This window comes from Mustelus asterias, chromosome 6, assembly GCF_964213995.1.
Source record: "Mustelus asterias chromosome 6, sMusAst1.hap1.1, whole genome shotgun sequence".
Taxonomy (NCBI): Eukaryota; Metazoa; Chordata; class Chondrichthyes; order Carcharhiniformes; family Triakidae; genus Mustelus; species Mustelus asterias.
Genome location: NC_135806.1, coordinates 138,484,742 through 138,497,489, shown reverse-complemented (window position 1 = coordinate 138,497,489; position 12,748 = coordinate 138,484,742). Strand labels below are relative to the sequence as shown.

Below are 12,748 nucleotides of genomic sequence, written 5' to 3'. Positions count from 1 at the left end.
TGGGGTCCTTAATTATGCTGGCTGCTTTTCTGAGGCAGCAGGAAATGTAGACAGTGTCAATGGGTGGGAGGCTAGTTTGAGTGATGGACTGGGCTTCATTCACAACAACCCTTTGTAGTTCCTTGCTGTCTTGGGCAAAGCAGGAGCCATACCAAGCTTGATACAACCAGAAAAAATGCTATCTATAGTAGAGATGTATAGAGGAGGATTTTTTTTTTTAGGTGGGGGCCTAAAGGCAGACACGTTAGTGACATTTAAGACTTATCTGGATAGACACAGGAACAGGCAGGAAAGAGAGGGATACAGGCGATTGGTCTAGATAGGACAACGTGATCGGCGCAGGTTTGGTGGGCTGAAGGACATTGAGTATCAAAGTTGGCAAATTATGTTACAGTTAGACAAAACGTTGGTTAAGATACATATGGAATACTGTGTCCAATTCTGATCGCCACACTACCAGAAGGACGTGGAGGCTTTGGAGGGAGTACAGAAAAGGTTTACCAGGATGTTGCCTGGTATGGAGCGTATTAGCTGAGAGGAGAGTTTGTTAAAAAAAAGTGATTGTTCTCCCTGGAAAGACGGAGGCTGAGGGGCGATCTGATAGAAGTTCATAAAATTATGAGGGGCATAGATAAGGTGAACAGTTGGATGCTTTTTCCCAGGGCAGAAATGACAATTACAAGGGGGCACAAGTTCAAGGTAGTGAGGGGAGTGGGGGGCAGGGGAGGTTTTTTTGATTTAGGACAGCATAGTGGCTAGCACTGTTGCCTCACAGCTCCAGGGACCAGAGTTCGATTCCCGGCTTCGGTCACTGTCTGTGTGGAGTTTTCACGTTCTCCGTGTGTCTGCGTGGGTTTCCTCCCACTGTCCAAAGATGTGCGGGTTAGGTTCATTGGCCATGCTAAATTGCCCCTTCATGTCCTGGGATGCTTAGGTTAGAGGAATTAGTGGGGTAAATATGTGGGGTTATGGGAATAGGGTCTGGGTGGGATTGTTGTTGGTGCAGACTTGATGGGCCGAATGGCCACCTCCTACACTGCAGAGATTGTATGGATTCTATGATTTGATTTATTATTGTTACATGTATTATACAGTGACAAGTATTGTTTCTTGCGCGCTATACAGATGAAACATTTCCTTCATAGAGAAGGAAAGGAAAGAGTGCAGAATTTAGTGCTAAAGTCAGAGCTCGGGCATAGAGAAAGATCAACTTAGTGCGAGGTAGGTCCATTCAAAAGTCTGATGGCAGCAGGGAAAAAACTGTTTGAGTCGGTTGGTACTTGTCCTCAGACTTTTGTATCTTTTTCCCGATGGAAGAAGGTGGAAGAGAGAATGTCCGGGTGCGTGGGTCCTTAATTATGCTGGCTGCTTTTCCAAGGCAGCGAGAAATGTAGACAGAGTCAATGGATGGGAGGCTGCTTTGCATGATGGACTGGACTTCGTTCACAACCCTTTGTAGTCTCCTGCGGTCTTGGATTGAGCAGGAGCCACAACCAAAGAGAATGCTTTCTATAGTAGGGAAGTGCAGAGGAGGTTTTTTTTCCTTCGAGGGTGTTGGGGCCTGGAATGTACTGCTAAGTGAGGTGGTTGAGGCAGACACGTTCGTGACATTCAAGACTTATCTGGATAGACACGAACAGGCAGGGAATAGAGGGATACAGGCAGTTGACCTAGATAGGACAATCTGATCGGTGCAGGCTTGGTGGGCTTACGGGCCTGTTCCTGTGCTGTACTGTTCTTTGTTCTAGATGTTAGCTAACGTAATCCCACTTTTTAAAAAGGGAGGTAGAGAGAAAACTGAATTATAGACAAGTCAGCTCGCCGTCGATAGTGGGGAAAATTCTGGAGTCCATCATAAAAAACAATTTGACAGCAGAGCACTTGAAAACAACAGCAGAATTGAACACAATCAGCATGGATTTACGCAAGGGAAATCATGCTTGACAAATTAAAGCACAGGAACAGGCCCTTCAGCCCTCTACTGGAATTCTTTGAGGATCTAACTAGTAGACTTGATGAGGGGGAGACAGTGGATGTGGTTGATTTGGACTTTAAGGCTTTTGACAAAGTCCCACATAAGAGATGAGCGTGTAAAATTAAAGTGCAATGGATTATACAGGGTAGACCATTTAGAAATTTCTTCACCAAGAGAGTGGCCAGCCAGTGGAATTCGCTATCACAGAAAGTAGTTGAGGCCAAAACATTGTGGTTTCCAAGAAGGAGCTAGATATAGCTCTTGGGGCGAAAGGGGGAGAGGCGGAACAACTTAGAGTTGAATGACCAGCTATGATCATAATGAACAGAGGAGCAGCTCAAAGGGCCAAATGGACGAATTCTATGTTTGGCATAACAAAAATGGACTCCAAGCTGAAAGAGGTTATTAGCACGTGTGACCAAAGACCCTGGTCAGAATGTAATTTCAGACAGCGTCTCAAAGGAGAAATGTGGAGGGGCCTAAAATTCGAGAGAGTCGGGTCTAGACAGCTGAAGCTCTGGCTGCCAATGATACCAGGAAGGGGATTGCACATTGTTATGACCCTTCACCAGACCCCCAGGTTATTAATGTGATCCAGTCAGGGACCAATAATATTTTGTTTAGAATAGATAACTGCTGAGTGAAGAAAATTACAACATTCCACGCTTTTGAACAAATGAAAATTAACTTTATTATACAAGGTAAGAATGATAAAATTTACAAGATCCATCTTATACTCTACATTCAGGGCAAGTATGAGGTACATGTGAACAAGTCAAATGTGACCAAACACACCACACTGCACAATAAAGGCCAAATTTGGCTAAAGCAGATGCCATGGATTTCTCCACATCCCATCCAGACATCAGTAAACACCAAGTCAAATCACCTCACTGTGACTCCATTTTTCTCACGAGAGTTTCCAATCTTTACCTTTGATGATCTCGCCTTGGCATTCTCTTCAGGAGTTCCTCCAGCTTGGACGGCTTTAATGGCAGCCACCTCGTCCCTTGCCCCAAAGGGGTGCCCTTGTCCAAACGGGCCACAACACAGAGTCACCAACGTTCTGCTGCAAGTGCAGATCTTTAAGGCTTCTCTTCAACTATCAGGCTTGGAAGGTATAAACAACGGCCCACCTCCAGGCTTTCAAACTCATCTCCCAAGATTCCGTTTCCCTGGATTCCCGAATGTACACCCAAACACCAAAATACAGGCACAACATCGGCCATGCTGAGCGGATGCTTCTGCTCCAAGGAAGCCCAAGCAGCCCTCCAATTACCTGGGCTTGTCATGAGCCCTCTTGATTTGGAGCCGGTTTCTCTGGTCTTTTTGTTTTTCCCAACTGGGTTTCATTTCTGTCCCTTGGCTTTGAGCCTGACCTGGAACTTTGTTTCAGTCCTCTCCCTTGCCCCCAAAAGGGGACAGTTCTCAGGGCTTTTTTTTCCCCCGTCCTGGTTTGGTTCCTGTCCAGGGACACTTCTTGCCTCTGGCACTCCACACCCACTCACCAGACCTGGGTTTTTGCACCTTTCTTTATTTTTTATGCATCGGCATGCAAGGCCTGTCCTGGTCCTGAAGAAGATAAAGGTGAAGAACTGCGCATTTGCAGCCAGCTCCTGGCCTGTGCATATGTGGGAAATCCTAAGGCTGTCGGGAGTTGGCGTTCCCAATCTCCTAGTTCAAGATTAAGGTAAATTGGGCTTCATAACAACATGCACAGAGTTTCAGGTGTTGAGGGTTAGACAGTTAAAAATAGAGGGAGTGAGCTTGTGAATGTATTTAACCACAGGTGAAAAACTGAGGGTTTGAGGGACTCAAAGCTAATGTAGATCAGCGAGTTCAGGAGGAGTGGGTAAACGGATTGGTGCAGAAAGGACAGCTCAATGATTGTCATCCCAGTGCTCTTCTGGCCAAAGGAATATCTGAGGATTCCAGCCGTCTGTAAGGCAAGGGCAGAGACAGAAGCAAGTGGTCTTTTTAGGAGGTTGGAAATAGCTCAATCAAATAAAAAATCTAATAAAAGGTAAAAAACAGGAGAACGTGAAAGTCTTTGGAAAGAGTGTTTGGAAGATTGTGGACAGCAGTACTAGAGTTAGTGATTGAAACAGAAAGCACATCCAACACGTGAGAATCAGTTATACAGATGGTTGACGGAAAAGGAATATGGGGTTTTTGGTTTTGGGGGGGGGGGGGGCGAGAAGAAAGAGAGAGAGAGAGAGAGAGAGGTGGGTACTTGGGATCTGAATCATAAACATGAATTATTCAGGCTGAAAGGCTTGTAGTAAGCTCCAAACTACTGAATAATGTCCAAGTACAGGTATTGTGAAACAAATCTTCAAGAGCACACAGGGGGCTTTTGCTAGAATTAACAATCCTGTAACCAGCAATGTGAAAATGAACAAAAGTAACCAGGAGATGAACATTTAGAACTGTCTAATTAAGAACTGCCCAGACAGTTGTTCCATTTCCTGCCATTTTGCAGTGGAATGGTTTGCCCTTTGGATGAGATGGTCAATTGAAGCTCCGTCTGCTTGTTTAAACTTATGCAAAATATCTTATGGCACTTCTGCAGAAGAGTTGGAGCACTCTGACAGCCCTAACCTAGACTAATGCTTTAATCCTAGGCTTACCCTTTAGATATGTAAAATCAAACCTCTGGTTTGATTTATCCATTTTCCTTTGATTTTCAACTACTGCTGGTGTCAAGTCCATTTATCTGCTTCAAACACTTGTGCATTCTTGTTACACTTATTCTTAGGAATTCCTTCCTCTAGAATAAATTCCATAACTGGATGCCCTTTGAAGACTGGGGCTCAATATACATCTTCAGATTTTCCTCAGCTTAGCCCTTCATGAAATCATCATTGCAAAAACTTTAATCTTGCTATGAATGTGTTAAATCTTGCCTCAGGTGTTTGACATTAATTGTTTGTTGCTTCACTTCCTGCACCTCGTGGTGCACAAGGTAGAGTTTCATCTGTTTCCACAGCTAATTTTTTCGAGGAACAAGTAGTTCTACTCTGTCACCAGAGGCTGATAACCAAAGGGACACCCACTCCACGTCAAGCATGGCTGATGAGGAGTCTCGCCCGCCCTTACACCCACTCCACGTCAAGCATGGCTGATGAGGAGTCTCGCCCGCCCTTACTGCCTGCCATCGGTGTGCGTTGGAAGGATTTTGCAGGTTGATACTCAACCAGTTGTCCGCATTATGAATGCACCTTCCTCGGCCCCGGGGTGGGACTCAAACCCGAAGCTTCAAGCTCAGAGGTATGAGTGCCATCTACAGTAGCACAAGACCTCCTGATGCAAGTACTCTAACATTTTGCGAGTGTGATGATAGTTTTACTGTTACAGCACAATCCCTTCAAGGCTTTAACACTGCAATTTTTTCCCCTTAATTTGTTCTGAAAGCCACAATTGAAATTCTTCATTATCCTTTCAAGGAGTGCATTCCAAATCATAGCCATGTGCCAAGTTACAGTTTTTCCTCATGTTGCCTTTGGTTCTTTCTGCCAATCACCTGAAATCTGCGTCCTCTGGTTTTCAACCCTTCTGTGAATGGGAACAGTTTCAATCTAACCTTTATTAAGTCTCCTCTTTATATTCTTAGCTCCGAGGAGAACCAATCCAGCTTCTCCAATCTATCCAAGAACCTGAGGTTCCAACAGTGTGGTGCCAACTTTTGTTTATACAATCTGTATTTTTGCTTGCTTGCCTGCCATTCTAAATGTTGTAATTACTGTTGTTCCATTCCAAACATTATTAAATTTAAAAATCAGATATAGAAAGTACGCCACCCCCATAGATTTTCCAAGCAGCCAATGAAGGGTATAAAATAAATATTATTTAAAAACCATATGCTTATCAAGCTGAATCTTTCACAGACCATGTGCAATTTTCTCATCATGGACTCAACTCGTTATTTTATCTTAATGGAGATATGAAACACAAACCAATCCGAATGGGAATCCCTGAAGTAATTAACTAACCTCCAGCATATCAAGCAAGACAACCCTGACCACAGTCCCAATAGTTCATGAGTGTTTGATCAGCCATGTCTACACTCTTGTCATTTCAAGAGTTTACAATCATAAAATTACATTTCATAAAATACATTACACAGGAACACACTAAGGGAGAATTACCTTGACGTATTGAGAGGTTTACAAGATTATGACAGGCTTGGATAGAGTGGATAGTCAGAATCTTTTTCCCAGGATTGAAGAGTCAATAACTCAGGGGCATAGGTTGAAAGTGAAAGGGGGCAAGTTTAAAAGAGATGCAAGGGGCAAGTTTTTCACACAGAGGGAACATGCTGCCGGAAGTGGTGATGGTGGAAGCAGCTTCTACAACAGTGTTCAAGAGGCATCTGGATAGATACATGAATAGGCAGGGAATAGAGGGATATGGACTACGTAGAGACAAGGAAATATTAGATTAGAGAGGCATCTGTGTCAGAACAGATTTGGTGGGCCGAAGGGCCTGTTCCTGTGCTGTATTGTTCTTTGTTCTAAGAGTTCTCAATGTTGCTGAGCTTGAATTGCAAGCAAAGCAAGCTTACAGATAAAGCAAGTGGTCTCAGGGTGTGGGTTGGGAAAGAAGATAATGTATACTACTGACATTGTTGCACTTCTTTCTTAGGCTATGGGAATGTTCCTTTAACATGGTTATCCAGCAATTTTTAAAAAAAATTAAGACAATGAGCTATATTATCTACCCAGAAATAAATGCTATTGCCTCATAGAAGTTATGTTCATCAGAAATACCCCTCTATTTTCGAGGAGGTGTTAACTTATTTCAGTTTGAACTTGCCAAAGCGTTTGTTCAAAGTCCAAGCCTTACATCTAGTAATCTGTAGGGATAATAGGAATGAATCTATTTTATTCACTAACATTTCGGATTCTCATTCATTCTATTCTTGCATCCTCTCTTTTGAACTCAGTTTGTGATCTGATTGTGTGTGAGCGAGGCTAGAATCATGATGCTCTAATGTTTTTCTTCAATTAAGATGCACCATGACCATCAGCTCACAAATACATAATGGATTCATCAGAAAGTCCTCTCTCCCTGTTATCTTAGCAAAAGCTACAGTTTGCAGTAAAATTAGCTAATGCCTGCTGCAAAGTACCTGACTGGAAAATTTCAATCAAGGCGGTTAAATGATGGAACATAATCGCCACAGTGGTTCAAATCTCCACCTAACTTAGATTCATAAGGATTATGACCCAGCCTTGTCAACCTACTTGAACCTTTACCAACTCGTCTTCTTTAAGGTAGTAGATCTTAAAGTGCACATTACACACTAAATATATCCCTTAAAATACCTAATTTCTAAGAGCCATGGGCTGCCTCTCAGCACCAGGGACCTGGGTTCGATTCCTGGATTGGGTCACTGTCTGCACGTTCTCCCGTGTCTGCGTGGGTTTCCTCCCACAGTCCAAAAGATGTGCTGGTTAGGTGCATTGCCCACACTAAGTTCTCCCTCCGTGTAACCCGAGCAGGCGCCAGAGTGTGGTGACTAGGGGATTTTCACAATATTAATGTAAGCATACTTGTGATACTAATAAATAAACTTAAAAATTTAATGTATTCTAATCCTTCTTCAGGCTCAGACTAGATATTTTCAACAACCAAGTAGTAAATAATTTCATTTTAAACTTAAAATACAATTGTACTAAGTAAAAATCAAATAGTGTCATTTCGGAAAAAAGCACAAATTTTCAAATCTCACCTTTCAACTGTTTCACAGAAGAGAACAATGACCTCTTGCTGTACGTAATATTCTTTAGGAGATTTCACAGGTACCATCGCAGAGACGTAACTGAAAAACAAGGCAAATGATCACAGTACATTTCACCTTAAAACACACAGGGAAAAAATATGGCAAAGACATACATTGAGGTACGGGGCATTTCCTTCTTAATTGTATTACTATTGCACACTGAATTTAACTGAACCCTTTATTCAGGACTAAAATCAAGAGTCAGGCAGTTTACTGCTGCAGATATATTTGAAAATAATCCAACTAATTACAGGGGTAGAACATAAGAAATAGGAGCAGGAGTAGGCCATCTAGCCCCTCGAGCCTGCCCCGCCATTCAATAAGATCATGGCTGATCTGAAGTGGATCAGTTCCACTTACCCGCCTGATCCCTCACCAGTGCCCTGTACAGATGCAGCAAGACATCTCTGCTTTTATATTCTATCCCCCTTGCGATATAAGCCAACATCCCATTTGCCTTCTTGATCACCTGTTGCACCTGCAGACTGGGTTTTTGCGTCTCATGCACAAGGACCCCCAGGTCTCTCTGCACAGCAGCATGTTGTAATTTCTTTCCATTGAGATAATCATCCAATTTGCTATTATTTCTTCCGAAGTGAATAACCTCGCATTTGTCAACGTTATACTCCATCTGCCAGATCCTCGCCCACTCAGTCAGCCTGTCCAAATCTCTCTGCAGACCTTCTACGCCCTCCACACGATTCACTTTTCCACTTATCTTTGTGTCGTCTGCAAACTTTGTTACCCTACACTCAGTCCCCTCCTCCAGATCGTAAATAGTTGAGGTCCCAGTACCAATCCCTGCGGCACGCCACTAGTTACCATCTGCCAACCAGAAAAGCACCCATTTATTCCGACTCTCTGCTTCCTGTCGAATAGCCAATCCCCAATCCACGCTAACCCCCTACCCCCAACTCAGTGTGTCCCAATCTTCTTCAGCAACCTTTTGTGAGGCACCTTATCAAACGTCTTTTGGAAATCCAAAAACACCGCATCCACCGGTTCCCCTCCGTCAACCACACTAGTCACATCTTCATAAAAATCCAACAAGTTCATCAAGCATGACTTTCCCCTCATGAATCCATGCTGCGTCTGCTTAATCGAACCATTCTTATCCAGATGGCCTGCTATTTCTTCTTTAATGATGGATTCCAGCATTTTCCCAACTGCAGACGTTAAGCTAACCGGCCTGTAGTTACCCGCTTTTTGTCTATTTCCTTTTTTAAACAGCGGCGTAACATTAGCCGTTTTCCAATCCGCCTGCACTACATCAGCCTTCGGAACGTTAGTTGGCAATTGAGAGAGTTTTCCGAAAACAGAAGTGTTCTTGGGCGAACTGTACCCTTGCATTCCCCCCAGGTGAATAGGGAGACATGACGGTTGCTACCATACCGAGTTGCAACAGGGTTTAGGATCGCTGTATAGCTACCGTCTGTAATCACACTTGGAGACCACAGTCACCCAAGGTTCTTCAGGTATTTATACTTGCAGGTGTCTTAATTTTCAACATAGTCATTACAATAAAACTCCCCCAAGCCATGATTTTCATACCAGATTCCAGACTCCGTCTCCCGCAACTGGCAATTCACGGCTTTTGTTTAATTGAATTATTTTCCTCAGTATCCACAGTAACAGAGAAATCCCTCCATCACTGTGAGAGAGCTGTCAAAGCATTCAATCTCACAGATCCAAGGGTTTCATTGCTGTAGATGTTGGGTAAAATGAGGATTTAAGTATTGTTTCACCCACTGCCACTTCACAAGTTGTCTGGTGTATGAAGTTGTAAACGACTTGGTGCATTGAAGGCTGTCGATTGATTGCAATTTGATTGTTTCATGTGTGCATTTGTTAGAATGCAGGTTATTTGAGACTAAAACAGAAAATGCTGGAAAATCTCAGCAAATCTGACAACATCTGTAGAGAGAATAGAACCAACGTTTCGATTCAGGATGACCCTCTGTCAGAGTTCTGACAAAGGATCACCCCGATTTGAAATGTTAGCTCTATTATTTGAGACCGTCAGTTACATGTCTGTTTTTGCAGCTGTCTATTTTTTAGGGACGTTCATTTGTACAGGTTTCACTGCACTTCTATTACCATTTGGTTTCATTTCAGTTGACTAGATTGTCGTCAAAATATAACCGCATTGACAATTAATTCTCATGACAAAGTAAAGGATCATTTTAATTCTGACCTGACTAAACTATAAATCATACAACTCAAAATGTATTTTGGAGGACAAAAAAGAAATCACTGCAAATTTATAAATACTGCATATCGCCTAAAATCAGCCAAGCACATAACTGATACTTTGCTGACAAATCCAAACCACAACTTCTCAAGTTCTCAAATAGGCAGCCAGCTGACCTTCAGATTTCAGTTGACCTTTTATAAATATAATTATTGGGTTCATGGATGATTTGGTGCAGTTTACAGATTGGCTGTTAAAAATCAAGCAACTGGATTTCCCAATGAACTTACTCAGGGAGAACACAGCCAGTTGGACCAGAAAGATTGGAGATGCGATTCTTTTCGGTCAGGGAAGTTAGCAAAGTAACCCTCGGCATAAAGTTAGAGTGGGCAGGGCAGGTGAGGGAGAAGCAGGGATTGAAAGGAAAGCCAGCATTTTTGCTTCTGATTCCTACCCTTGCACCCTTTTCATTTGGCAGCATCAGGTTCAGCTGCGACACCATGTCGACATTCACTACAAAGGCTTGCAAGCAGATAATGGTCCCTCCATGAATGATGTGGAGATGCCGGCGTTGGACTGGGGTAAATACAGTAAGAGTTTTAACAACACCAGGTTAAAGTCCAACAGGTTTATTTGGTAGCAAATGCCATTAGCTTTCGGAGCGCTGCTCCTTCGTCAGATGGAGTGGAAATGTGCTCTCAAACAGAGCACAGAGACACAAAATCAAGTTACAGAATACTGATTAGAATGCGAATCCCTACAACCAGCCAGATCTTAAAGATACAGACAATGTGAGTGGAGGGAGCATTAGGCACAGATTAAAGAAATGTGTATTGTCTCCAGACAGGACAGCCAGTGAGATTCTGCAAGTCCAGGAGGCAAGCTGTGGGGGTTCCGATAGTGTGACATGAACCCAAAATCCCAGTTTCGGCCATCCTCATGTGTGCGGAACTTGGCTATTGGCCAAGTTGCATTCTGGGGTAGTGCCGGTTGATTGGAAAACGGCTAATGTTACGCCGCTGTTTAAAAAAGGAAGGAGACAAAAGGCGGGTAACTATAGGCCGGTCAGCTTAACGTCTGTAGTAGGGAAAATGCTGGAATCCATTATTAAAGAGGAGATAGCAGGGCATCTGGATAGAAATGGTTCGATCAATCAGACGCAGCATGGATTCATGAGGGGAAAGTCGTGCTTGACGAACATGTTGGATTTTTATGAAGATGTGACTAGGGCGGTTGATGGAGGAGAACCGGTGGATGCGGTGTTTTTGGATTTCCAAAAGGCGTTTGATAAGGTGCCCCATAAAAGGCTGCTGAAGAAGATTAGGGCACACGGAGTTGGGGGTAGTGTGTTAAAGTGGATTGGGGATTGGCTATCCGACAGGAAGCAAAGAGTCGGAATAAATGGGTGTTTTTCCGGTTGGAGGAAGGTAACTAGTGGCGTGCTGCAGGGATCGGTACTCGGGCCGCAACTATTTACCATTTATATAGATGATCTGGAGGAGGGGACGGAGTGTAGGGTAACGAAGTTTGCAGACGACACAAAGATAAGTGGAAAAGTGAATCATGTGGAGGACGGAGAAGATCTGCAGAGAGATTTGGACAGGCTGAGTGAGTGGGCGAGGATATGGCAAATGGAGTATAACGTTGATAAATGCGAGGTTATACACTTTGGAGGAAATAATAACAAATGGGATTACTATCTCAATGGAAACAAATTAAAACATGCTACCGTGCAAAGGGACCTGGGGGTCCTTGTGCATGAGACGCAAAAGCCCAGTCTGCAGGTACAACAGGTGATCAAGAAGGCAAATGGGATGTTGGCCTATATCGCGAGGGGGATAGAATATAAAAGCAGGGATGTCTTGATGCACCTGTACAGGGCATTGGTGAGGCCGCAGCTGGAATACTGTGTGCAGTATTGGTCCCCTTATATGAGGAAGGATATATTGGCATTGGAGGGAGTGCAGAGAAGGTTCACCAGGTTGATACCGGAGATGAGGGGTTTGGATTATGAGGAGAGGCTGAGGAGATTGGGTTTGTACTCGTTGGAGTTTAGAAGGATGAGGGGGGATCTTATGGAGACTTATAAGATAATGCGGGGGCTGGATAGGGTGGAGGCGGAGAGATTCTTTCCACTTAGTAAGGAAGTTAAAACGAGAGGACACAGCCTCAAAATAAAGGGGGGTCGGTTTAAGACAGAGTTGAGGAGGAACTTCTTCTCCCAGAGGGTGGTGAATCTCTGGAATTCTCTGCCCACTGAGGTGGTGGAGGCTACCTCGCTGAATATGTTTAAAGCGCGGATGGATGGATTCCTGATCGGTAAGGGAATTAAGGGTTATGGGGATCAGGCGGGTAAGTGGTACTGATCCACGTCAGATCAGCCATGATCTTATTGAATGGCGGGGCAGGCTCGAGGGGCTAGATGGCCTACTCCTGCTCCTATTTCTTATGTTCTTAATGGCATTTGCTACCAAATAAACCTGTTGGACTTTAACCTGGTGTTGTTAAAACTCTTACCCTCCATGAATGACAGACATAAAATGTTCGCCAGGTCTTTGACAGAACAATCTAAATGCTCTAATCTCTCCCCAGAGACCTGAATAATTCTCAACTTCAAATATTTCTCTCTTTTTCAGATAAAAGAACTAAATGCTCCATAACAAAGCATTTCATGCTGCCCCAATCATATGCATGATGATATTTCATATAACTTTTCATCAGTGGTAGTCACCCTCTCTGAGGAAATAACTTCTGTTCCATAAATTCTCATTATTCACTGCTCCAGTAAAAACATCCC

General features: G+C 43.5%; 1 protein-coding gene across 4 annotated transcripts in view; it reads right to left on the bottom strand.

Moving 5' to 3' along the window:
* Positions 1-12,748, bottom strand: part of zfyve28 (zinc finger, FYVE domain containing 28) — a 191,415-nt gene that overhangs the window by 87,534 nt on the left and 91,133 nt on the right. For all 4 annotated transcript variants that reach the window (XM_078215171.1, XM_078215172.1, XM_078215173.1 and 1 more), the window contains exon 5: positions 7,710-7,799. In XM_078215171.1, the coding sequence (XP_078071297.1) occupies positions 7,710-7,799 (90 nt within the window). The remainder of the gene's footprint in view (positions 1-7,709; positions 7,800-12,748) is intronic.